Source organism: Danio rerio, chromosome 13 (assembly GCF_052040795.2).
Source record: "Danio rerio strain M-AB ecotype USA chromosome 13, GRCz13ab, whole genome shotgun sequence".
In the NCBI taxonomy this organism is placed as follows: Eukaryota; Metazoa; Chordata; class Actinopteri; order Cypriniformes; family Danionidae; genus Danio; species Danio rerio.
This window is the reverse complement of record NC_141033.1, coordinates 33,743,704-33,771,232: the sequence shown is the minus strand read 5'-3', so window position 1 is coordinate 33,771,232 and position 27,529 is coordinate 33,743,704. Positions and strand designations below refer to the sequence as shown.

The 27,529-nt window shown below is 34.0% G+C and overlaps 1 protein-coding gene and 1 long non-coding RNA gene across 22 annotated transcripts in view; one reads left to right on the top strand and one right to left on the bottom strand.

The window, feature by feature from the left end:
- ptpn20 (protein tyrosine phosphatase non-receptor type 20) overlaps positions 1 to 27,529 on the bottom strand; it is a 71,575-nt gene that overhangs the window by 27,996 nt on the left and 16,050 nt on the right. For 13 of the 20 annotated variants that reach the window (XR_015506077.1, XR_015506080.1, XR_015506078.1 and 10 more), the window contains 17 exons: positions 25,538 to 25,737; positions 25,320 to 25,421; positions 25,144 to 25,237; positions 24,417 to 24,502; positions 19,978 to 20,152; positions 17,549 to 17,754; positions 16,820 to 16,915; positions 16,324 to 16,745; positions 13,499 to 13,799; positions 11,974 to 12,144; positions 11,671 to 11,845; positions 9,100 to 9,310; positions 8,956 to 8,993; positions 4,974 to 5,057; positions 4,447 to 4,511; positions 2,014 to 2,175; positions 1,104 to 1,278 (listed from right to left, as the gene is read on the bottom strand). Coding sequence is in view for 10 of the 20 variants with exons in the window: in XM_087279505.1 (XP_087135631.1) it covers positions 1,104 to 1,278; positions 2,014 to 2,175; positions 4,447 to 4,511; positions 4,974 to 5,057; positions 8,956 to 8,993; positions 9,100 to 9,310; positions 11,671 to 11,845; positions 11,974 to 12,144; positions 13,499 to 13,799; positions 16,324 to 16,745; positions 16,820 to 16,915; positions 17,549 to 17,754; positions 19,978 to 20,152; positions 24,417 to 24,502; positions 25,144 to 25,237; positions 25,320 to 25,421; positions 25,538 to 25,737 (2,763 nt within the window). In the remaining 10 variants the exon portion in view is untranslated. The remainder of the gene's footprint in view (positions 1 to 1,103; positions 1,279 to 2,013; positions 2,176 to 4,446; positions 4,512 to 4,973; positions 5,058 to 8,955; positions 8,994 to 9,099; positions 9,311 to 11,670; positions 11,846 to 11,973; positions 12,145 to 13,498; positions 13,800 to 16,323; positions 16,746 to 16,819; positions 16,916 to 17,548; positions 17,755 to 19,977; positions 20,153 to 24,416; positions 24,503 to 25,143; positions 25,238 to 25,319; positions 25,422 to 25,537; positions 25,738 to 27,529) is intronic. The other 7 variants (XR_015506083.1, XR_015506085.1, XR_015506082.1 and 4 more) reach the window with 1 other exon arrangement.
- On the top strand, positions 4,823 to 19,568 carry LOC141377022 (uncharacterized). Of its 2 annotated transcripts, none has more exons than XR_015506090.1 (5): positions 4,823 to 5,019; positions 7,125 to 7,244; positions 13,479 to 13,717; positions 15,102 to 15,149; positions 16,550 to 19,568. It is a non-coding gene; the product is annotated as an uncharacterized LOC141377022 (long non-coding RNA). The 2 variants fall into 2 exon arrangements; XR_015506089.1 differs by having other exon boundaries at positions 4,888 to 5,019; positions 16,547 to 17,273.

Sequence of the window (27,529 nt, the reverse complement as noted above, 5' to 3'; positions counted from 1 at the left end):
TCCTCCTGGTCCTTACTTATAAAAAGTGTTATGAGGAAGACATTATTAGATTAACTGCATTTTTAATTATATTTTATTAATGATTACAGAGCAGGTCGTATCAAGTTTGTTCTTAAAAACCTTACATATGTCCATTTGAGCAATCATTAAAGCTATATTTCATCTACTACTGACTCTAGTTCTCTAATCGGAACCCTGTGGGGGTTAGCAAGCATCGGTCCAGTGATTAATCCCTAATCATGACAAATGGTATCACATATAACAATGTTGAAATGATTTTAATTTGTTTATCAGATTTTTATGTATAACAATTAATCATAGTTAATCATCATCCTACAAATTACAATATCTAATTTAATGATGAAAAAATGTGAAATTAATATTTGTAACATACGCTACTGTTCAAATGTTTAGGGATCTAAATTGATGGATAAAATTTTATACACATTTTAAATATATTTTTTGTAATAGAAAATAGATAAAATAGAAAATTTTTTAAACTGCCATCATCTTTAGGTTTTACCTAAAATTATTGTAATAAACACTTATTATCATTGTAAATGTTATCAAGTATTTTGCAGCTTATTACAACTTGTGGAAAGTAATACATTTATTAAGGATTTCTAAATTAAGTTTATTTTTTCATTATTTTAAATAGAAATATTGTGAAACATTCATTGTCATTTTAATTCAACTAAAAGGATCTGTGCTGAAAAAGTATTAAAGTAAAAATTTCATAAAAAATTTATAAACTCATTAATAAATCCTTCTCTTATCAAACCTTTGAAAAGCATGTATTACAAATTTTTTTTAATTTAGAGTTTAGGTACAATGTAAAAACTGATCAAATCTAAATACTGGTTTATTATTATATATTGAGGATGCAACTGTTTATAACTATTGATACAATACACTATTTATAAGGTATTGCTTTTTATAGCACTTCGTCCTGGTACTTACTTATAAAAAGTGTTAGAAGAAACACATCATTAGATTGACTGCATCATTAATTATATTATATTTTAATGTTGCAGTCAATCTAATGTAATAGATGCCCCAGTACAGGAGGGATACCCGGAGCGGGTCGTATCAAGTTTGCTGACCTGCAGAATTCAGTGTGTTGAAATTCCCATGGGCCTCAGTGGGGTAGTTGGAAGCAGAGCAGGCGGACATGGGCAGGATGTCCCTACACACCGTCAGCTGAACCGTGCCCTCCGCCTTCCTCAAAATATCCACAACTTTACTATGGCTCAGTCCTGATACAATGATGCCATTAACCTGCACACACACACACAGCTCTGATGTAAAAATCTGTGTTTACTTGTTACTTGCTTGCATGTTCTGAACCTGATTATGTTTCATAACCTAACAAAGCATGTGCACATCTTGTAAACATGCCAACCTATTTTTACTTCATCAGAATAAGTTATGTCACAACTAGATTTTTGCCTTTTCCAACTTCACCTAGCAATGCAATGAAATGTTTTCTGTCATCATTATTGAAGTGTGGATTTGCGAATGTGACAGAACAGCAAACACTTAATGTTCCCCTAATATATGTTTTTGGTTCCTGTTTATTATTTTTTCAAGAACCAAAAACTGACTTTACGTCAACATTCTTTTTAGTTTGTTTGATAACCATGAAATAACAATCCCAGAACATTGTAGGGTGGTTATTTTAAAGAAAACACATCTATAGAGAACGTTCTCTCATGGTTACTCTTAAATTATTATTTGCAACCATAAAATTTGCGTTTCCGGGACGTTGAATATTGGTTATTTAAAAAACAATCTAAAAACAACATATACAGAATGCTTCCTATAGATTATCTTTAGTAAGATTAGAAATTTAAATATTCAGGGGAAAATATTCTGATGTAATAATAAAGTCTTGCATGTAAACCATGACAACGGGTTATTTCAGTTGATTTTTATAAGCTTGATTTGATTTAAGTTATCAGCATATTAGTTGTGCATGTAAATGTGTTAACTGAGCAAAAGATTGACACACACCTCCAGAAGGATGTCACCCACTCGAAGACGACCGTCCTGCTCAGCCACGCCCCCACAGCATATGTCCTTCACTCTCAGTGTGCTGCCGTTGACTCCGCCCACCAGTGCAAAGCCCAGCCCACCACGATCAGGCTTGGTGAACTCCACCTGCAGGATACAGCTCTACAGGAAGAGGGGCAGAGAAACTGGGATATTTAGGCAAACTAAACACTGAGGCCTTCTAAAGTACTGCACAGAAATCTTTATTGGATTTAGAATTAAAACATTAGTATAAAGTGATGGAAACTGATCCATTTGCTCAGGTTAGACAGATCAGTATTCAGGATGTGAGATTTTTTGGTTAGACATCACAATGTGGTTTGAATTGTTAACATTAGTGTTATAAGATTTACAAGTTAATAAATTCTGTAAAATGTTTTGTTTGTAGTTTATTTGTGAACAAAAATATAATGTCCAATAGTTTATAATAAATAATATTAACAAATTAGACCTTATTGTAAGGTGTTTTCAAAATTTTCACTGTAAAACGTTTCACTTGGTTACATTTATAAACTTAAGTTCACCAGCTGCCTTGAAAATGTGTCAACTCAACTTAGAGAGATTCTTTGTTTCAGCTTAAGATGTTGAGTTTTGTTGAATATTGTGAAACTCAACATCTTAAGCTGAAACAAAGAATCTCACTACGTTTATTTGACTCAATTTTTAAGGCAGTTGATGATAAACCCCTCACCAAAATGCTACTGTTCAATCACAAACTATGCAGATATACACATTGAAGTCCAAATTATTAGCCCTCATTTGAAATTTTCATTCTTTTGAAAATATTTCCCAAGTGTCGTTTAACAGAGAGAACTCATTTACTCATTACTTATAAGTCAATAACTCCTTTCTTATTTCTTTTGTCTTTGCCATGATAACAGTACATAATATTTAACTAGGTCAGCAGTTCCCAAATTTTTTAAGCCCTCGACCCTCAAAATAACAATTCCAGTTACTCACAACCCCCACTATTCTCGAAGGTGGTTATAAACATACAAACATTGCACACAATGTGCACAAACACCAATAGGAACTAAATACACATGAGCATATTAACAGCACAAAAAAGTGCAGCAGTCTAACAACCTTTTTTTTCTGTCATTATTAATTTGTTAAGGAGATTTTGATCATCCTCCATGTTCAGTTGTGGCCTTTTTTTAATGTATGTGAGTGTGTATAGGTGTCAAAGTTGAACATTATGCCATAAAATCAATCTGCTGCATCTGACAACATTGCTGTGTCATTAATATAACCAAAACAACCCAGGGGTTGCAATCCAATGGAAAAAAATGAAAGGCTGATGGCTTTTTTTTCCATGTTGTTTTTTAAATATGTAACCAAATAGTATTTTATCTTCTGTAGGTTATGGATGAAATATGGTAGTTCTAATAGTTTAATAATATGTTCAATGTCTCGCGACCCCCACTTAGGGAACCACTGGACTAGTTATTTTGCAGTAGTGCAATTTAAAGGCTCAACTAGGTTTATTAGGCAAGTAAGGTTAATTGATTAGGCAAGCAATTAGACAACAGTGTTTTAATGTTTAGCAAATGGAAAAAAAAGTATTTCTTAAGGAGGCTAATAATATTGACCTTAAAATGATTGTTCTTATATATATATATATATATATATATATATATATATATATATATATATATATATATACATACATATATATATATATATATATATATATATATATATATATATATATATATATATATATATATACATATACATATATATATATATATATATATATATATATATATATATATATATATATATATACATATACATATATATATATATATATATATATATATATATATATATATATATATATATATATATATATATATATATATATATATATATATATATATATATATATATATATACATATATATATATACATACATACATATATATATATATATATATATATATATATATATTTACACACACACATATATATATATATATATATATATATATATATATATATATATATATATATATATATATATACATATATATATAATTGCAGCCAAACTAAAAGTAGTAAAACTTTCTCCCAAAGAAAAGACATTATGAAATACTGTGAAAATTGACCTCAAGTTGAATTAAATTTTTACAGTTCAGTCACAGTATAAATGGCAAACAGCACTTCATATAATTGTAGTGCATATAAACAAGCAACTGTTCTCCTTTTCCAGGAAAACTTTATCGTATCGCTTTCTGAATAGTTTAATATCAATGAATTATGAATTCAGTGCTGATGATAATTACACAAGTACTGTATTTAGAGGTGAAAGAAAGAGATTACAAAGCAAGGGTCACATTACAGTCCATGCCATCAGTCTGAAACAATACAGAGGGACAAACACATACCTCCTGCTCCGCTGTGACCGACAGCCTCTTCCTGAACAGCATGGCACTGTCAGCGACTGCTTTAACTGAAACACAAATAAAAAAGATTTCTATTTCAAAAACTGTAGACATCAAAGTCATCAGAAATAAATACAAATCAACCCAAGTATCACACCACATAATATTCTTCCAGCTAAAAATGAAAGCAAGTGCAAAGCGATGAAAAAACAATTCCTAAACTCACAAATGCCCCTCTCCTTTGCTGCCATACCAGCGGCAGGTGTGTTGATGCCACTAAAGGTAAGCTATGCCTGCTTTTTGAAGCTCTTTCGGACCTCCTGGCCAGCGGTTTCCTAGCAACCTGGATGCCCACTAGATGAGCTGGCCTTTATTTGTCAGACACAGCGAAAGCGCACTTTGATCGGCCAGAGGAGGCCATGTCCCTTGCTAATAATTAATCTTGCACCCGCTGCCCTCTGAGCAGGACATGCCATGTCTGTCAGTGCAGATCTACTGCCACAGAGACACAAGAAACCAAAGGGCTTTACCGTCTGCAAGAGCTGAATGCACGTCAGGTGACATGGGCTCCTCCAGGTGAGGGAAACCTTTCTTCTCTTTCCATTCAAACAAACCTAAAGAAAGGAAATGGTGAGGTATAAACTAAATTTGTTTTAAAATGATCAGTTATCCATTTTAAAATGATAATTTATCCCACAAGCAACTAAGTTTTAAATCACTCTTCTTTTAATGGTAGTTGATGGTCAGTAGACTAGATATTTTATTAGATTAGTAGTATATTGTTTTTTATAAGTATCTATATATTCAGTTAGGTATTTATATACCTAATGTGAATTAAACACCAGTGCGAGTATATGCTGCAAATTTAATCTCACTACAAGGATAAATAAACTTGACTTGACTAAACCAATTTTGTTGTCGTTGTTTTTTTTTTTTAACTATGTTATTTCAGAAATCTATCTGAAAACCATTACACATTTTAAATTGTGATTTTTTATGATATTGTTATTTAAATTAATATTAGAAATTCAAATAAATGTTTTAATAAATTGACAAGCATTTAGTAATGATTAAATTTCACTCACCGGCCACTTTATTAGGTACACCTGTCCAATACATTAAAATTATCGACAAACTTAATACATTTAGGCATGTAAACATGGTCAAGATGATCTTCGAACTGAGTATCAGAATGGGGAAGAAAAGTGATTTTAGTGACTTTGAACTTGGCATGGTTGTCGATGCCAGACTGGCTGGTCTAGGTATTTCAGAAACTGCTGATCTACTGGGATTTTCACAGACAATCATCTCTAGGGTTTAAAGAAAATGGTCCGAATAAGAGAAATATCCAGTGGGCAGCAATTCTGTGAGTGCAAATGCCTTGTTGATGCCAGAGGTTAAAGAAGAATGGCCAGACTGGTTCCGGCTGATAGACACGTCCTTTGAGATGGATGGGCTACAGCAGCAGAGAACCACACCAGGTGCCACTCCTGTCAGCTAAGAACAGGAAACTGAGGCTAATGAGGCTCACCAAAATTGGACAATAAAATATTGGAAAAACATTGCCTGGTCTGATGAGTCTTGAATTCTGCTGTGATATTCAGATGGTAGGGTCAGGATTTGGCGTCAACAGCATGAAAGCATGGCTCCATACTGGCTTGTATCAACGGTTTAGGCTGCTGGTGATGCTGTAATGATGTGGGAGATATTTTCTTAGCACTCTTTGGGCATCATGTAAATGCCAAAGCCTGAGTATTGTTGCTGACAATGTCCATCCCTTTATGACTACAGTGTTCCTATCTTCTGAGGACTACTTCCAGCAGGATAACGCACCATGTGCGAATCATCTCAGACTGGTTTCTTGAACATGACAATGAGTTCATTGTTCTCAAATGGCCTCCACAGTCACCAGATCTCAATAAAATAGAGCATATTTACGATGTGGTGGAACGGGAGATTCGCATCATGGATGTGCAGCTGACAAATCTGCAGCAACTGCGTGATGCTATCATGACAATATGGACCAAAATCTCTAAGGAATATTTCCAGTACCTTGTTGAATCTATGCCACGGAGGCATAAGGCAGTTCTGAAGGCAAAAGAGGGTCCAACCCAGTACTAGTGAGGTGTACCTAATAAAATGACTGGTGAGTGTATAATAATAATAATAATAATAATAATAATAATAATAATAATAATAATAATTGTTCTCCCTTAAGTTAGTTAGTTAATAATACTCTCCTAAGTTAGTTAGTTAGTGTCTTATGCAACAGCACAGCAATCACGTAAACAGGTTTCACACAGGCAAGCTCCAATAACATTTGAATGAGATTAATAGTTTGTTCTATTTGGTGTACATATCAGTGGAAAAATTGAGGTAGTCAAAATTTAAGATTACAATTACTGATTTAAATTCTCGAGTCTCACCTACATTAAAACTACTATTTTGAACTCAGCATACTTTACCTAATCTGAGCAAAATTGGTGCTAAGATACAAGCACATGCACCGCAATACAAAATCAAGAGAATCACATATTAGTCCTGACAGGCACAGTGGTTAAAGTACTCTAATAAAAGTTGACACTGAAAATGTGTCGATGTCCAGTGAAGCATGCAGTGAGAGCTCGGGCTGCTCCGGAGCACCACTTGAGCAGCTTTTCGTCTCATTTCTGTCACTTCAGACTAGGCTGAAACACGTCGATCACGACTGCCCTCTGCAGCTCAGCCGAAGCCTCCACGTGCCCAGAGCAAGAAAAAACACCCCACTGACTGCCAGAGCTGCCACCTTGCCCACGGGAAGGGTAAAGTCTATGTGTAACTCCACACTTCATAATAGAAGCACACAGTCTTAAAGTCAACTTATAAAAATAAATGTTGTGATCTGTTTTCATCTGGAATGAACATAACTTTTCTCATCAGTAATGGTCAACCAAGACTTATTATATTTCCAGCTACAGTGTTTCCACCTGATAATAACATGTTCATAAGCATTTATTGTAATCACGTGAGTTTAAGACTATTTATAATGTCATAAACTGAAGAAAATGATAAATTGAATTTATTAAATTTATTTAAGGTAAATTTCTTTGGGCTGAATTTAGGCAAACAAATTAGGTTGAACATTACTAAATTTAATTTGTTTGTTTAAATTCAACCCATATAAATTGTTTGCAACAATTGTTTTTCATTGTACATCACATTGACAGGATGACTCAGTGCTATACACAAGCAGAGTGCGAATTACAGGGGGTTTCAGTTCTTTAATACTGATAAATATTTCACTCTGATCTCTATTTTGAGTAATAAGGTTAATAATTTAAATATTTAATTAATTCATTTTCTTTTCATCTTAGTTCCTTTATTATATAGTTATATTTACTCAATTCACCTACAGCACGTCTTTGGACTTGTGGGGGAAACCGGAGCACCCGGAGGAAACCCACGCCAACACAGGGAGAACATGCAAACTCCACACAGAAATGCCAACTGACCCAGCCAAGGCTTGAACCAGCGACCTTTCTGCTGTGAGACCATTGTGCTACCCATTGCGCCACCGTGTTGCCCATTACTTTAAATAATAGATAATATAAATATTCATTTGACCACCCCTATAACGGTACAAACCATTGTGAATGCATAATCGTGCCAATCAGTTTATTCAAGAAAAAAGTCTGAAAGTGTCAGATTTAAAGCACCAATATAGACATCATGCTCACAAGACTTTGTTTTCTCGTAAGTAGGTGTTTATATTTACATTTAGCCTAAAAATAAAATAAAATTAGACACATAGTTTGTAGTTCAACCTACAGTAACATCTGAAATAGCTAATCAAAGAATACTGTAGGTCAGAATACACTAAATATCCCTCAAAACACTGAAAACGTAAATTCATTTTATTAATAAAATAGATGCAATTAAAATAAATACATAAATGACTGAAGCATGTATTACACAAACAAACCAAAACAGTTGACCCTCCTGATCGTCAATGTATAATTCACACACTGTACACAAGCACCATTAAATGATCAAACCTGTGTTACAGGGCTTATGATTGAGCAAAAAAGCAAGCCAATATGAAGGATCTGGATGTCAGTTGTGATTTTGACACCAATGCATGATTTGTATGTATATCTAGTCTTGGCATGGTTTCTTAGAGCTGTGTTTTTCAACCACGTTCCTGGAGGCCCACCAACACTACATGTTTTAGATGTCTGTTACACCTATTACAGGTCTTTCCGTCTCTGCTAATGAGCTAATCTGAATCAGGTGTGTTTGGTTTAGGAGACATGGAACATCTTGTGTTGCCTGTTCGTTTACACTATGATCTAATCCATTTTGGACTACCTCTGGAATTGGTTGAAATTGGATGAGCTCAAATTTGTTTACACCTGTACTTAACATCATCCACTTGGGACAGAAATGACAAAAATGCCATTGCAAAAATGCCAAATGCCTATCGTTTAACAAATTATAACAATAATTCAAGCAGATCTGCAAAATCAAACATACCGTTCCACTTATCTCTTGGTATGACTGGTTGATCATCTCTGGAAAAAAAGAATACAAAAAAAAATATTACCTCAACAAATGACAAAAGGAAACACTGAGGCATTTGTATAATTAATGCTGCTATTGATCATCCTCTAATCTCACCTCATGGCTTTGAATCTGACTTTGCGTGGGGAGCTCTCACACACTTTTACCGCATCCTCCAGCGTCATTCCCAGAGTGCATCTCCCACATATGTAAACAATCTTGTCATTGGGCTGAATGCTGCCCTCCTCACTAGCAGGAGAGCTCAGCACCACCTCCTGCACATAAATTCCTTGCCGTTTGCTTCCAATCCCTCCTGTTAGCTTAATACCTGCACAGACAAAAGCAAATCTGAGTTGTAAATGAAATACAAGAATTCTAGGAACTTCAAGCAAAACATTGTGAATGGGCCCCTTCAGTATATGCATAACTAAGGTTTAATTTGTTCTATCAGAACAATTTCACATACATGAGTTGAAACAGTAAGTAATATGATAAAAAAAGGGAAAAAATAAAATTAACAAGCACAAATGCAACATTTTGCCTATTTAAAGGGATAGTTCTTCCAAAATGTACTCACTATTTACTCCCTTAAACATTGGTTTTAAACCTTTATGACTATCTTTTTCTTTTAAACACTAAAAAAGATATTTTGAAGTAAGCCGAATACATGTAACCATTGACCTTTATAGTAGAAAAAAACAAAAGTTATTTTCAGCTTTCTTCAAAATAGTTTTGTGTTCAACAAATGAAAAAAATCAAGCAGGGGAAGTGTTACATCGTTCAAACAACGACTTAAATCTCGGCTGAACTACCATGGTATGATGCATCGTTTGGGAAAAGAACGATGTAGTGAAGAGTGATCCATCGTCCATGTTATTTATAACGTAAAAACGTCTATTATGATGCTTTAATTGGGGTCGAGTAACTTCTTTAAAGAAAAAAAAAACATAATTCTTATGCAAAATATAATGTTTTACACGCACACGCAAAAAATCCAATTTTAGTTTTGGTAAAAAAATGCCATATCAATTTAATATTAAGAAACATATAATAATCATTTTAATCTCATATATAAATCATATAAATTTTTAATGGTTGTGATTTACAGTAGGCTATTTATTAAGAAATAAAAAAATCCTACTTAATACTAATATATATATATATATATATATATATATATATATATATATATATATATATATATATATATATATATATATATATATATATATATACATATATATATACATATATATATATACATATATATATATATTTTTTTTTTTTTCGTATTAAGTAGGATCTTGTTTATTTATTTTAATCTTATTTTATTCCTTGTAAAAATCTACTTTTACAATCTGACACATTCAAACCACTGCATATGTCATATACAGTATAGATCCTTAATAAATAACCTACTATAAATTAAAGCCATTAACATATGCTAAATATTTTTGTTTTCACTTGGAGACATAATAATAGGTCACCTTAAGCTTTCGTCATGAGCCACAGCTGCATTCAAAATGGCATAAATGTTTTCAAAGTGCACTATGAAGGGAGCAGATGTTGGATGTTATTTAAATGTTGGAAGGTTTGAAAGGAATAGGCCATAGTAGGATACCGGGGAATAGAACACAGCCAGGAACTATGCTTCTAACTACAGCTCTAGAGGTGTAGCTGCAAGCAGACAAGTTTACGATGCAGTTTGCGAATGTTTGTTGGAACGATGGATTTGGTAAATGCCAAATCAACAAAATATTCAAAGACGCGACTTGCGACTTAACAATGGTTATCGAAAACGCATCCAAGGATTGGAACAAGTGAGTGATTAGTAAAATGATAACAGGATTTTCATTTTTTGGATGAACTATCCGTTTAAATAACATCTGCTATAAAATATTAGGCTGCTTTCTTTCCAAGGCGTACATTTTGACATACTTTAGTGTATCTGTTTGATAAATTCTATTTATAAACAGTAATGCTTTTTTAATTATCTTTAAAACATTATAATAATAGCTCAATTACAATAATTACCAATAATTTAGTAGATTGTATTTATAGTATGAAAATTACTTTATCCTTTGAATTTCAAGCTACATGAAATATGAGAAACAGTAAGCTTTGCATTAAAATAAAAATGAAGAAAAATAATAAGAAAAAATCTATCAATCTTCAAGTCTATCAGCAAATTTTACACATTACCTTTTTCTATTCATTTCTGTAATCATCATCTGGTAAAAATAGAGCCAGATATAGTCTTTCTCTAAAGAAGTTTCCCAGTTCGGTGACAATCTGGCACCAAATCATTAAAATCCTTTTTGCTTTTGTTTCTTGTCAAATACTCCACTCTGACTGACTATCATTGAATAAAATTAAGAAATAAATACATAATAAAACAAACAACATTTAAGTATACAACGACGCTTAAAGTAAACCTTTCCATATTTTGCTCCATCTTGGAATAAACACACAGAAAACTGCCTGGGGAACAGTGTCTTTTTCGCTGCTCAATACGCTTATTTTTTAAATGATCATATTAATGTTAAATCATCTTTGAGAGCAAGGGGCTTCCTGTTTGCCCTGTTTACAGTAGACTGGAACTGAGTCAGAAGATGGCAAGTTCCAGAACATTCAGTTTTCTACCGCTCTCTCTCTATTGAATTGGCTTGTTATCATGCATTTGCTCACCCAGTTGTCCAGATGGAGTCTTGGATATGATAATGTCCTGGAGGGTGTCAGGAGGTGGTGGAGGGAGCAGATTTTGCACAGCTCTGCCCAGCACCATGTGCAGTCTTTTGGAGGAGCACCTGAGGATGCTTATTGCCACGTCATCTGTCACGCTGGTCACATTATGACCATTCACCTAAAAATACAAAGAGAAAATGCTAATTCAGTCAGCTGGAACTGTTTACCGTCAGCCCCAATGACAATCAAAATGCAAATCCTCGGAAAGAGACAGTCATAACTGTGAATGTGTGGAAAAGGATGTACCATGATAAGCCTGTCTCCTGCCCTCAGTCTGCCATCTGCTTTGGCTGGATTATCCAGGACATCCTGGACATAATAGCAGTTGTCCAATTTACTCCTGGTTATTGTAAAACCGAAGCTTCCACACCAGGATTTGGTCAGTGAGACGGTCAGTTCAAACTCCTTAAACACATCCTGAAAGGTGACAAGAAAACATGTGCTTGTGAACAACATGGCTAAACTTGTTCACTAGCTAGACTAGTATTAATAATAAGGTTACACTCTTAATTTACATGGTCTGTTTTAGACTTTAATTTAATAGATCTTTATTTTGACAGTAAAACTGCTTCATCTTGCAGCCAATAAAGAGGTAGTAGACTGTCTAAATAATAGCTGTATGTTGATGGCTCTCCAACATGCATTTAAGTAGCTTTGTATGTACAAGTCAACTTTTTTTTACTAAATCTAACCTAACAGTCTACTAATACTGTATTAAAGGGGCTTTCAAACTTATAGATGCCACAGACCCCCAAATACCAACAACGGTTATCATTATTTTGGCTGTAAAATATTTAGTTTTTTTAGTACATTTTATATACACTAACTGGTCACTTTATTAGGTACACTTTACTAATATCAAGTTGAACCCCCTTTTTCCTTCAGAACTGCCTAAATCCTTCGAGGCATAGATTCAACAAGGTACTGAAAATATTTCTTAGAGATTTTGATCCATATTGACATGATAGCATTACGCAGTTGCTGCAGATTTGTCAGCCGCACATCTATGATGTAAACCTCTCATTCCACCACATCCCAAAAGTGCTTTATTGTATTGAGATCGGTTGACTGTGGAGGCCATTTGAGAACAGTGAACTCTTGTCATGTTCATGTTCCAGTCTGAGATGATTTGTGCTTTATGACATGGCGCGTTATCCTGCTGGAAGTAGCCGTCAGAAGAAGGGTACACTGTGGTCATAGATAGACATGGTCGTCAACAATCCTGAGGTAGGCTGTTGCATTTACATGATGCCCAATTAGTACTAATGGGCTGAAAGTGTGCCAGGAATGTGTGCCATATCTACATGCCTAAATGCATTGAGTTGAGTTGCTGCCATGTGATTGGCTAATTAGAAACTTACGTTAACGAGCAGTTGGACAGGTGTACCTAATAAAGTGGCCAGTGAGTGTACATTTGTTTATTTTTTTTTACATTTAGCATAATTTTATACATTTATTCATTTAACTCAAATTCTATTATAAATTTTAATCTAATAAAACCAATTTAGATAATTTCTTTGAATATTATTTAATTTTCTTTTTTTTTATAATTACAACTATTTCAATTGAATTTGTTTATTTTCTCCTAATGCCTGTTAAATTATTCGTTAATATTTTTATTTTTTATACTTAAATTTTTTTTTCTCTAAACAACCTCTTATAAAATCTACTTGCTCCAAAGTTAGATTAAAAAAAAAAACTAAGAGACAAATTAGGCATCTCTAATTAAAGAGTATTCCACATGTCTACAGGAAATACAATCAGGCTTCACCCTTCTGGGATCTTCATCATCCTCTTCGTCATCATCATCCCAGCCGTTGTTGCTGGGCTGGGCAGGAGGCTCTGCTGGAGATGCTGCTTGAATGGCCTGCTGGTATGTTGGAGGTGTGTTCAGCAGTGATGGAGAAAGTGCAGGCACAGGAGGAGGAGCTTCAGAGGAGACTGCAGTGCTGCCGCTCGGGGGAGATGGAGCCGTAGTGCTGATGGTCAGGTATTCTTCACCAGCAGTGACGGTCAGACCATTAGCTGTGAAACTTATCACGTTCTCTTCCACTCCTTCATCTTTCACGTGACTGTGAAGAGATAATGTGAAGTCATGTTTTTCCGTGCCAATGTATTTGAATAATTGATCATGACTATTTTTTGAATGAAGCAAAGAAAAAATCTTATAAAGCACATGCAAAAGGTGAAACAGGATTTTGTCGGTTATCTATTTACACATACAAAAAGTAGCTATGCAGCTTCTGAAATCTCTTTAGTACAAAATCCAACTCTTTATATAATAGCTCTTTATATACTCTTATATTTATACAGCTGCATATTAAACATTTAAATAATCTGACCATTTGCATCTCAATTGAAACACATCAAGGTTATAAATTTTTATTTCGTTTTGAGTGTTTGTTTTAACATACAGTTAGTATTAATTCGTTTTTAGAGATAGATTTACTATTTTTTTTATAGTTTATATATTTTGAAATTGCTTAGTTTTAGTTCAGTTTTTATTAGTTTCAGTATTAGTTTTAGGTTTTTTTTTTCTTGTAAATAAGGTTATTTGTTGGGAGCAAGATTCAAAATTATCAGAATATATAGTATAATACTCAATAACTCAACCAAAGATACATTTTTTGAAACATGTATTCAGAGGACACATGGACCCATCCTCAAAATCAAATACAGTCCACAAGATAGCAGGCCTAAGTACAATATGTGTGCAAGGCTGCTTCTGAAGTTAGATACACAGTATATGAAGTGCTGATCTTTGTGACAATTTTCCCATGTTTGGACTCAAAATACCAAAAATATGTAGTCAGCAATCCAAACTTCAGTCAGTTAAAACATCACCATGATCTGAAAAGTTTCTTACAATTATGTTTTGCAACCCAACTGAAGCATGATTCATTATGATTTTCTGTTATGAAATAAACTTAGGTTTCGTCAGCTCCTCTCATTTAAGCCCTTAAGTTGTTCAGTCACAGTTTAGTTCAGTCACAGCAGGCTGTCATGTACTGTTTGTTTTCGTTTCAGTTTTCATGCTGAATTGCGCAATATTATCGGTTCAACGCTTCTCAAATTTGGTCTCAGTGTACTATTCTAATAACTGAAGAACTCAGTATATATTGTTTTATTTCGAGTTAGAGCGGGTATTAGGCATGTAGAAAAGTGATTCAGTTCGATGGTGAACTAGTTCAACCGGTTCACTTAGAAGATTCGGTTTAAAAAAACTATTCGCTCACATTTGCGATCAATAAGACAGAAATAAAACCTATTATTGGGTACAAATGTGATAAATTAATCATTTTAGGTCCATGTTTAAGTCCATGTAACTTATTTAATGCTGTCGCCATCTTGTCTACTCGTTTTTTTAATCACAGAAGTAACAGTGAGGATAACTGGAGGAGGATCGGCTTGACAAAAATGAGGTACGTTTTGCTATAATTTTTTTGTTTTGTTTTAGCTAGTTTTTTATGTACACAATACCGTTTTAGTTAGTTCTAGTATTTAAAAAAAAAAAAAAACTCTTGTTTTTATTGTTATTTTAGCTAATGAAAAGATTTAAAATTTTTGTTTTTTATTTTTTTAGTTCGTTTTTGTTAACTATAATAACCTTAAAACACATCACATCGCATCTATTGGTTTTGAATTTACATTACTGTTAAACGTAATCCATCAAAAATTATTTGATTTCACGAAAATATTTTTGTGAATAAACCTTTTAACATCGTAATTAATGAAAAAATATTTCTTGAACACCAAATCAGCATATATGAATATTATCCTAAGATTTATGTGACACTGAAGGTGGATTGATGACCGCTAAAATCAGCTTCATGTTAAAATATACTGTATTTAAAAATTGGAAATTTTAAACTAGTAATGTTTCATAATATTGTTTTTTTTTTACAATATTTACTACAGTATATCACATGAGTAGCAACCTTGAAAAAAACTCTTTAAAAAATGCTAAAATTAAAAAATCCTAACAAACCCAAATTTTACCCCTAATGGCCCCAAACTTTAAAGTTTTTAAAACACAAAGTGAATTAATCAAAACACAAGTTTAGAACGATTATGTTATATTGTACAATCAGTATAATAATAATAGTTAGCTTATTATTATAATTAATTTAATATTTTTTTACATTTAATATTTAATTTAACATAATTAAAATAGATCATACATTCATTCATTCATTTTCTTTTCGGCTTAGTCCCTTTATTAATCTGTGGTCGCCACAGTGGAATCAACCACCAACTTATCCAGCATATGTTTCACACAGTGAATGCCCTTCCAGCCGCAACCCATCACTGGGAAACCCATACACACTCATTTGCATACATACATATACTATGGACAATTTAGCCTACTCAATTCACCTGTACTGCATATCTTTTTGCTATGGGGGAAACCAGAGCACCCAGAGGAATCCCACACAAACGCAGGGAGAACATGCAAACTCCACACAGAAATGCCAACTGACCCAACCAAGGTTCAAACCAACAACCTTCTTGCTTTGAGGCAACAGCACTACCTACTGCGCCACTGAGTCACCCATTATTATAGATCATATTGCATCAAAATATTCCACCATTTACCTCGTACATGCTGAGACATGGTTGCTTCTAGAGACAGTTGGTTCGAGTGACTCTTGCTGATGGGCTTTAATTGCAGTTTTAGGTGCTGCTGGGGTTTGCACAGTGTTGGTTGTTGACGCTTTAAGAATGCCTGGTGTTGGAGGAGGAGTCGGAGGAGGAGGCGGGTCTTTCTTCTCATACTCCTCCACTAGAATGACATGAGGTTTTCTTTCTCCACCTTCAGCAGAAGATGGACGTGGAGGTAGAGGTGGAGGAATTGATTTATCTGTTTCCAGCAGCTCACTCTCCTGGGTTTCCTCAGGTGAAGCTTCTTTTTTAAGCCCCATCTCTATCGCCCGCCTCAAGAGGAGCTCACTGAAATCTGGAGCCACAGACCTCGCTTGTAGGTCGAGAGATCTGGATCTCAGTTCACGGTTTGGAACCTGTCAAAAAGGGATGTCAGTTTGAGACGTCAAATTTTAAAATTGTTTGCAAACATGAAGGAAGAGGATGTTACCAGAAAGGTCTCAATATCTGTATGCTCATCCTGTGAAGGTCTGCAGATTGACAGTCTGATCTCAGATGGAGATTTTTGGAGGAGATGCAGAACCTCCTGTGTGAAAAGAAAGTTGTACATTATAGTAAAGATATTTGGGGTTGTAAGATTGTTTTAAAATGAATTCTCTCATTTATTGCTCGGCTGCATTTATACAGTACAGCATTATGATTATAAACATTAGCCTTAAGTGTCATGTGTTCCTTCATAAGTCATTCTAATATGCTGAATATGTGCTTAAGATTCATTGGATGTTGTTGTCAATGTTAAAACCAGTTGTGCTGTTAAAACCAGTTGTGCTGTTCAAGACTAAACATTGCAGTTAAAAATCTGAAAAATTGGTCCTTATAATGTTTTTGGAAAGTCTAAACGAAAGAAAATAGAAAGAAAACATTAAAAATACACGTTTACTGTGGTTATGTATCACTTTATTCATTTGTGTTACTACAATATATATTTTAAAGGACATTTTTCTACCTATTCACAGTAATTTTAAATTTTAAATTAAGGAGCTTAAAAAGAGATGCCTAAAATCTCCTCTGTATAAAAAAGCTAACTAAAATTCTATCAAATACTGTATGTCAAACAAATGAGAACAAGAATTTTAAAATTAGAAGTAAATGCCTTTACATAATGCTTTATTTGGTTAGTTCAATTTCAGAATGCTGAATATAAATAATACATGCTTACCTCATAGGAAAGGCCTCTGACAGGTTCTCCATTGACAGCCAGGATTATGTCTCCCTCCTTCAGAAGGCCACAATCCCCTGCAGGATGACCAGAGGAAAGACTCTTGATCTGCACAATGTTTTCCTTTTCAGGACCCAACTCAGATACGAGAAAACTGAAGCCCAGGCCACTGAAACTCTTCTGCAACGTCACTTCCAGGATATTTTCTGATACAAATGCAGAGCAGAAAACAGATAAGGAAATCTGTAGTTTATTATAGGTACAAACTCACACACACAAAACATCTATGAACAGTTATAGGGATGGTTCATTAGAAAATGTAGTCTTTGTCTGTGTTACTCACCAAACAGGTGTGGCTTATGAATTAAATTATATCCTGTCCACTCTTTAATTTAAAGGGAATTATTGTGGACAGGGGCTGTTAACCTCCAAAATGACTAGATTTAAATTAGAGCTGTTGCATGAATCAGTTAATCTGGTTTACAAAGACACTCTGAATGATTTGTTTCTCAAATGGACAGATTACACTTTTTGACTCTGTGATCTGGTCCTAGCTGTTAACTCAGCGAGGGGTAAATTATCATTGAAAGATGAATTGAAATGCAAGCTCATAAAAATCTTTCTGTCTGTCTATCTGAACTTAAAAAGCGCATCCTGAAAGTATTCATAGCGTTACAGCCTCATTCAAAAATTTATTAAATTCATTTATTTCCTCAAAATTCTATACACAATACCCCATAACGACAATGTGAAAAAGGATTTTTTTAAATTGTTGCAAATTTATCAAAAATAAAAAACCCGAAAAATCTCATGTACAGAAGTATTCACAGCATTTGCTCAATACTTTGTTGATGCACCTTTATCAGCAATTACAGCCTCAAGTCTTTATGAAAATGATGCCAAAAGCTTGGCACACCTGTCTTTGGGAATTTTTGCCCATTCCTCTTTGCAGTAAATCTCAAGCTCTATCAGGTTGGATGGGAAGCGACAGTGTACAGCAATTTTCAGATCTCTCAAGAGATGTTTAGTAGGATTTAGGTCTGGGCTCTGGCTGGGCCACACAAGGACATTCACCGAGTTGTCGTGAAGCCACTCCATTGATATTTTGGTGGTGTGCTTTGGGTCATTGTCCTGCTGGAAGATGATCTGTCGCCCCAATCTGAGGTCAAGAGCACTATGAAGCAGGTTTTCATTTAGGATGTCTCTGTACATTGCTGCATTCATCTTTCCCTCTATCCTGACTAGTCTTCCAGTTCCTGTTGCTAAAGAACATCCCATAGCATGCTGCTGCATGGCATTCACTCCAAAGAGTTAAATTTTAGTCTCATCAGACAAGAGAATTTTGTTTCTTATGGTCTGGGAGTCCTTCAGATGCCTTTTGGCAAATTCCAGGTGGGGAGTGGCTTCCGTCTGGCCACTCTACGGTACATGCCTGATTAGTGGATTGCTGCACAGATGGTTGTCCTTCTTTAAGGTTTTCTTCTCTCCACATAAGAATGCTGGAGCTTAGACAGAGTGACCATCAAGTTATTGATCACCTCCCTGACCCAAAGGCCCTTCTCCCCGTTCACCCAGCTTAGATGGTCTAGGAAGAGTCCTGGTGGTGCCAAACATCTTCCACTTATGGATGATGGAGGCCGCTGTGCTCATTGGAACTTTCAGAGCAGCAGAAATTTTCACGTAATCTTCCCCAGACTTGTGCCTCGAGACAATCCTGTCTCTGAGATCTACATACAATTCCTTTGTCTTCATGCTTGGTTTGTGCTTTGACACACTGTACGTTATATATTTAGTTTTGATAAAAGAAAAAATACATACAGGATTAGATTATATATTTTTTTATCTTAAGGTTTTCATCTAACATTTTATTTTAAGTATATTGTGCTTGTCATGCTTTGTTGTCTTTTTTTCTATTTTGCTTTACGTAAATTGTTTATTTCTGTATTAATTTTATTCATTTTATATTTACTTCTGTTTGCTGTCAAAGCATTTCTAATGTTTAAATAAATTATCAGATGGATGATTTGCATTCTTTTTTAATACCTAAAAACCCCAACCCCACTAAATTCATCATTCACCTTTCTAAAATTGACTCTGTGTCCCACAGAAAGTTAGTCATCAGTTAGTAAAGTTAGTAAATCAGGTAAGTTGGGCATGGAATTAGGATGTGTAAATTGTTGTAAAACGTTAGGTGCACTGTCTCTTTAAAATGCACACCATTTTGCAAGCGAAATTGTGCGAATAAATGTCAGAATTGATGTAAGACATATGTATATGCACATAAAAACAAAATTCCTCTGGCTAAGATCTAAATTTGGCTGTGTCTTACTGAGCTGAGACTGTGGATCTGACAACTAGCACAGTGTAGCTGTCAGATTGAGTTGAAATGTTTTGTAGTGTTTTCTCCCCCTCTCTGATCCCCAGCTCACCATCTGACACAAATCTAAAGTCCTTGGTCCTGACAGACAAGGGCGTTTGTAGGGGCACGTCTCTCCTCAGGGGGGCACTGAGGGGTGAAGGAGATCTTCGTCTCTCCAATGTGGATGAGGCACTGGAAGTGTCCAGCACCACCGGAGGCTCTCGCTCCAGAACCAGACTCACCACCTGAAAACAACAACATCGTCATTAAAAGCTTCACATGCCTAATGAAACAATGCCTGTTACACTTATCTGCTTATTAAGTCTACACAGTTTCCAGATCCCAGATTCCCACAGAATTTCTGGAATATTATGGAATTTTAACAGGTCTATTCCAGACATTGAATCTCAGGGAATGTGACATTCTTTGGTCATGGATAATCAGTGATGTTTGTTTGTCATTTTAAATTTTACTTTCCAATTATCACCATGTAAAAAAGGCTGGGTTTCACACAATCTATTTGTGTTGGGACAACGTGAAGAGATTAAGTTAACTTTTAGTTTTTGTATATTTAATAGCATTGTAACATACAGTAAAACAATATAAGTTTTCCCGTTGTTTCAGTTCATTTTAAATATGTAGTTTGAAACAGTAAACAATTTTTGAGAGCATGATGTAATTATTCTATAACTTTTTGGTTATAGTTGGTCTTTTTCAGAGTCATTTTTTATTTTCTTACTTGTCAACTGGCAGTCACTTGGCTGAAATCTTGTGGAGCCTGAAGCTTAACGAATCACACTGGTCATACAGGGATTTCAAATGAATCATTATTTAATGTCTTAATCAATGTTGTATTAATGTTATAGGCTAACTGAAAAGATTGACCAAGTCCTTGGAATAAAAAAAAACACTTCAATCTTACTTTCAGTTCAGCTTTGTTTCAGGTTTTAAAACAGAGCTCAAAACATACAGTTGACGTCAAAATTATTAGCCCTCCTGTGATTTTTTTCTTTTTCAAATGTTTCTCAAATTATGTTTAACAGAGCAAGGAATTTGTCACAGTATTTGCTATAATATTTTGTCTTCTGGGAAAAAGTCTTGTTTGTTTTATTTCAGCTAGAATAAAAGCAGTTTTTATTTTTTTTAAAAACATTTTAAGGTCAATATCATTAGCCACTTCACTAAAAAAATTATTCAAAGATGATTCCTTGAATTTACTAAAATATTTTAAGTTAAGTGGTTGTAAACAATTTGTTTGGGCTGGATTTAAACAAACAAATTAAGTTAAACATTACTAAATGTAATTTGTTTGCTTAAATTCAACACAAATAAATTGTTTGAAACTATTTTGCAGACAACATTTTTTTCAGTGTTTGAGCTATATATTTTTATTGTCTACAAAACAAACTATTATGTTTAGAAATATGTTGAAAAAAATCTTCTCTCAGTTAAATAGAGAATGGAGAATGAAACATACAAGGAAGTGAATAATTCAGGAGGGCTAATAATTCTGATTTCAACTGTTTGTGACATGACAACATACAATATAAGATACATTTTCATCTGCCTAGTGTTTAATATAGTTAATGTAAATTCAGCTTCTTAGACAATCAAATTCAGGGAATTTGATATTAGGCTTAGAGTGAGAACCCTGTAAACAACAAATGTTGCTAATATACACTAACGGTGTGCTGCAATATTATTGAAAATCATGATCGTAATGTTTATATACTGTACACACCTAATTACCAACAGTCATACAGTGATTCATTTTTTTATAAAACATTAAATTATTGGTATATGGGATGTAAAAAATTGACTTTTATGTGTCATGTGACTAAATGAATTAGCTATTCAACGAGTTTTCTAAATCTGGACTCACAAATGCAGTATTTCACATGGGTATTTCACAGTGATTAGAGAACACATGTCATCAATATGCATGACACAAGGTCTGTTACCTAAGCCAACTAGTGAACACTAGGCAGCTTAAATGTTATAGTGTGTCAGTATGATGACACAAGCCTCAACGTCAAACTGCAGAAAGTCTTATTAGCACAGACGAAAATAACAACTAACACATGCTTTCACAACGGCGTGTCACTTTAGATCTCTTTTACGCTGTCTGAAAACCCTGAAGACCTTAGAGATGCTGGTGTTGTTGTCCTAAAGCTATTCACATGCTGAATAAAGGAGCAAGGGCCCTTCAGACCTTTGGCACCCATGAGTTCACATCTACGGCAGTTACTTCTTAAGATGTCAGCTAAGATTAAATGAAAGTGACTGCTCTTAAATGGCTGACTAATACAAATGCTCTATTTTTGATTAAACAGTACCTCACAAGTACTTCCAAGCAAGTATGAGATCTGTAATGAAACTACATAATTCACTCTACATCTATAAAATACAAGGACTTGCTTTATTATTGTTACATATACAAATCTTTAGCAACCAGGCTCTATATATCTAACATAGATGAATATGGAAGAGTCCAATTTGAAACACTAAGTATGCATTTAGGGGTAAAGAGCTCAGGATGCAAAGCAGCTAATGACTAAATTTAAATGTGCTTGTGATAAACAGAAAATGTTATAGTTTCAGTTTTTGCTGTCAATGAACCTTAGGCTTCACTTTATTGGGAAGAGTCAGTATTTTTTACTGGTGACTAAAAATCTTTACATTTTTGTTCATTTGAAATTTTACAGTTTCATTTTTGTTAATGGAAATAAAAAGCTGAAATAAAATTAATTTTAATAACTTAATAAACATTAATTTAAATCGTAATTAAATGAAAGAAAATAAATTGAAACTGAATAAAATTAAACTAACCATAATATATTTTATAATATTTTAATACAAATAAAATGTCAATTAAATATTATAAATATTCTGATATCAAGCAAAGATTAAAATGGAAACTTGATACATAAAATTAACCTAATTCTAAATATTATTTTTTAAAATTACATTTAATTGTGAGACACAGTTAAAAATAAATAAATAAATAAATAAATAAATAAATAAATAAATAAATGTATACCAGGGCTGAACAATCAGGGCTGGATAAACATAAGGGCTAGGTTGGGCTAAAGCCCTAGGGCCCGCAACAGGATAGGGCCATTGATTGGCTGAACAATTAATCTACTCCATCACACGGAAAACACCTCACTGCCTTTTGTAAGAGTGACCAGATGTCCCGTTTTTTTCCAGGACAGTTCCTTATTTTGGTTCTACCGCAAAAAGATTCAAGATTCCAGTTAAAGATTCAAACTGTATGCATTTTTTATGGTGCAATAAGAGAAGCCGGGATAGGCGGAATCATTTTGTATATGTTAATGGACTCATAACTAATCACTGTCTTGGCTGCGCAATCCTACCCTCAAATAATATAACTAAGACAGCGTGCAACCAAATTAAATAGCCTACACAACAGCTATCGAGAGGTCTAACATTGCGGAGTATCTATTGCAAGAAAAACATGCTTAAATCTAACTGAACCAGTTAGAAAGGAAACTTTTCAATTAATGAATTTCCCCTTTTATAAAAACAACAGTAATAATCCAGAGCAATCAAATATTAGCACTGGCTTTCATTAAACAGTATATCTGAGAAAAAAAAAACATGCTAACCTGCAATTGATTGACTCAATATCAAATGAAATGAAAATGAAAAAATAGAATCAGGGATTTAAAAATATTTTAGGGATTTCTGCTCAGTTAATGTTTAATGTTTTTAAAGATAATCCTATTTTATTGTAAAGCACTCATTTGAGAAGTATTGCAAATGTGGTTTTTGTTGTTGTTGTTGTTGCTGATTTTGATAAAGTTTGTGTGCTTGTAGTCTATGCCTACTTTAGTGGCATATAAATATAAATAAAACTGTGGAAAATTAGTAAATAATGCTAATTAACAAATTAATAATGATAATATAGACAGTAAAAAAAAGCTACTTTTGTGAGGCGGGTTTGCTGTAGCCCCAGGGTACAATATGTTCTTAATCCGGCCCTGTGGCAGAATATGTAATGTTGAGTCTGAATTATAGTTGTCCAGGAGCTATAAAATGTATTTAATAACTGTATTTTTACAGAATTTACACAATTTATGCAACAAAAATATATTTTATACTTAGAATTTTTGTTTCTAGTCCAAATATCTACATTTTAAAGCGAAAACAAGACTTTTACTAACACCATTGGCAGATAATTTTACTTGTTTAAAAAAAACAACAATATTTTTACTATCTTTTTTAGACATTTAGACAAGAAACCAGACAAAGCAAAGTCAGAAAAGCATTTTTGCATTGTGATTATTCAATTTCTCTACCTGAATACTATGAGACTCCCCAGAAAACCGTCAAATAGTGCTATTCAAACTATTTTGTGAAACCGTATACATATCACAATATTTATTGCAGAAAAATAAAATATTGCAATATCCGATTTTTCCAATATGATGCAGCCCTAAAATATACACTATAAATGTAACTATATATAAATGGTTGTGACTGTACCTCTCCGGTTCTCTTCAGGCACTCCACCGCCTGCCTGTGTGTGACGGCACGCAGGTTACATCCGTCCACCTCCAGCAGTCTGTCACCTGTAACACATTCACACATTACTGAGCCGTCAACAACAAATCATGCTTCACAACCCATCTGAATGTTGCATATTCATGATCATTAGCATGTTAGGAACACATTTCAGTCATGTTTGTGCATCATCAAAAAGATGAATAACGAATATCTTGACTGTTCATCTCAGTAATGTTTTAATTCAACATTAGTATGTGTTATTTAGCATGTATGCATTGAATTGTTTAAAAGGGACAGTAATTAATTTAAATGTATTAGGTATATGAATAATATTTATATTAATTACTAAAAATCAATTTCTAATTTAAATAATACTGTTCTTTTGAAATTTTAATTCATAAAAGGTTTGTGATAAATATATTCAGCGGCACTATTTTCAAAATGGATACGATTTTATTCTAAGATCACAAAAATTTACTTGTGAATTAAGTATTAACATAAAAATATTTCAAACTGTATTAAAACTTTACCATTATCATTTTTCATGCATTTTGGAACAAATAAACAGCCTTGGTAATCAAGAATAAAATGTTGATTTACTTACAAAAACAAAATGTAACATTATTCCAAAAAAGTGTGACCAGCAGATTAGTTTGAGTTCAGAACACTGAGCATCTTTGTCTTATAAATAATGATGGATCTTAACCTATCTGTATTCTTCCATCTTGATCTGCCGCTCCTCCTGCTATCACACTTTTGATGTAGATTCCTCCATGATGTACATTAGTGTTGATCCCACCCTAGAAATCAAAATAATGGTATCACTCTCCATGTTTCAATATTTCAGAACTCACATGAATGCCATTCAGAGTGAAAACTCACAGCAACACTGATTCCCAAACTGCCGTTGATCTTTCGGAGCTCCATGTAGATTATTTCACCTGGTTTCAAACTGAAGCCAGAAGAACTTTTAGACATCTCGTCCTGGAAAGGATGAAGAATAAAAAAAAATTAACAAAGCTTTGCCAAGAGGGTCTTCACATTAAAAAAGTGATTAGTTTTGATACATTCCAGAAGTTAACTGCATTACTATAAATCACCTGAATATCCAGAATGCGGACCACAGGTATGTGCATCCGTTTGTTGATTTTAGGGGCCATGATGTTGGAGAGGGTCTCCTCCAGCTCCTCCATCACAGGTCTGTACTCGGCGCTCAGTGTGCTTTGGGAGCCAAAGCTTCTTTCTAGCATCATTCCTAAATTACTTGGAGCCAGTGAAGTCTTGCTGCCCCGAAGATCCTCTACTCATGAAAAAAAGCATGAAGATATTGACTGACAGTTGTTTTAGGTTTAAAGGATTAGTTTCACCCAAAATGAAAAGTTCTGTTAGTAATTAATTACTCACCCTAATGTTGTTTCAATCGTCTGAGACATTTGATCAACATTAAATTACAAATAAGGATATTTTATGTAAAATCAGAGAGTTCCCTCATACTTTATAGAACTGAGATGTTCAAAGCCCACAAAAGAAACTAAAAATAAATATATCAAAACAGTCTATTTGACTTCAGTTGCTCGACTGCAATCATGCAAAGCTCCCCGAACAATATTTTGCGCCAAAAATGGTAAAAAGGACTTTGTTCACTTATGTCTCCCACATTAGATCAGGCTTAGCATTTACTCTAAGCAAAACATTGCTTATGTGTTTCGCTGCTGACTCTAATGGCAGTATGTTATGCTCTTAGTAAAGACGCACTTTGGCAACCAGATGAGGAAGAGAAAAAAATGGCAAATAAAGTCGTATTTACAATTTTTGGTGCACAAAGGTGTTCTTGTAGCTTCGGATGATTACAGTCAAATCACTGAAGTCACATAGAATGTTTAGCCATGTTTTGATAGCTTTTTTGGACTTTGAATATCTGTGGACAGTTGCTGTGCATGGAGGATGAGGGAGCTCATTCATTCATTGATTTTCTTTTCAGCTTAGTCCCTTTATTAATCTGGGGTTGCCACAGCGGAATGAACCGCCAACTTATTCAGCTTATGTTTTACGCAGCAGATGCCCTTCCAGCTACAACCCATCACTGAGAAACATCCATACACACTCAAGCACACACAAACACTACGGACAATTTAGCTTACCCAATTCACCTATACCACATGTCTTTGGACTTGTGGGGGAAACCGGAACACCCTGTGGAAACCCACGCCAACACGGGGAGACATGCAAACTCCACACAGAAATGCAAACTGACCCAGCCGAGACTAGAACCAGCAACCTTCTTGCTGTGAGGTGACTGTTCTACTCACTACGCCACCATAACGCCCTGGATGAGGGAGCTCTCAGATTTAATTAAAAATATTTTCATTTTTGTTCTGAATATGAACAAAGGTCTCAGGGGACTGGTGCGACATGAGAGTGAGTAATTAATAGCAGAATATTCAATTTGAAGTGAACTAACTCTTTAAGGGTGAAATATGCATTTTATATCACCAAATCTAGTTGCAAAAATATAGATGTAATGCTCTCTTATAGTTGTCTCAAAACATTAACATGCCCCATTATGCTTTTTCAGATTTTACCGGTCATGCAGTGTGTAATACAACTGTTTGTGCATGTAATAAAGTAACTATATTTGAAAGTTCAAATTGATCAATAAATGAGGTTTCTAACTCTGTAAAACATTGTATCAGTATTTCCACAAATACTCCACAAATATCAGAACAAAACTACAAAATTTATATAAATTTTATTTAATTTATATACTGCTGCTATAATAACCCGGTACTTATAATCCCACCAAGCAATTTTGTATTTAAAAGAACTCTACTAGACATTTACAGACAAGCCAAATTTGGGCTTTCAGTGAAAATCTAATAGATGTCCAACAATACTCCAATACTAGACTAGCCATCAAATAGACAGATATCACATGTGTATTCATTCATTCTTGTCTATTGGATGACTAGTCTAGTTTTGACATCTATTAGATTTTCACTGACAGCAAAATTGATCCATGTTTTACCCTGTATGTTTAGACGTCAATTGGAAGAATAATAGACTTTTTAATACAAAAAAAAGCAGATATTTTT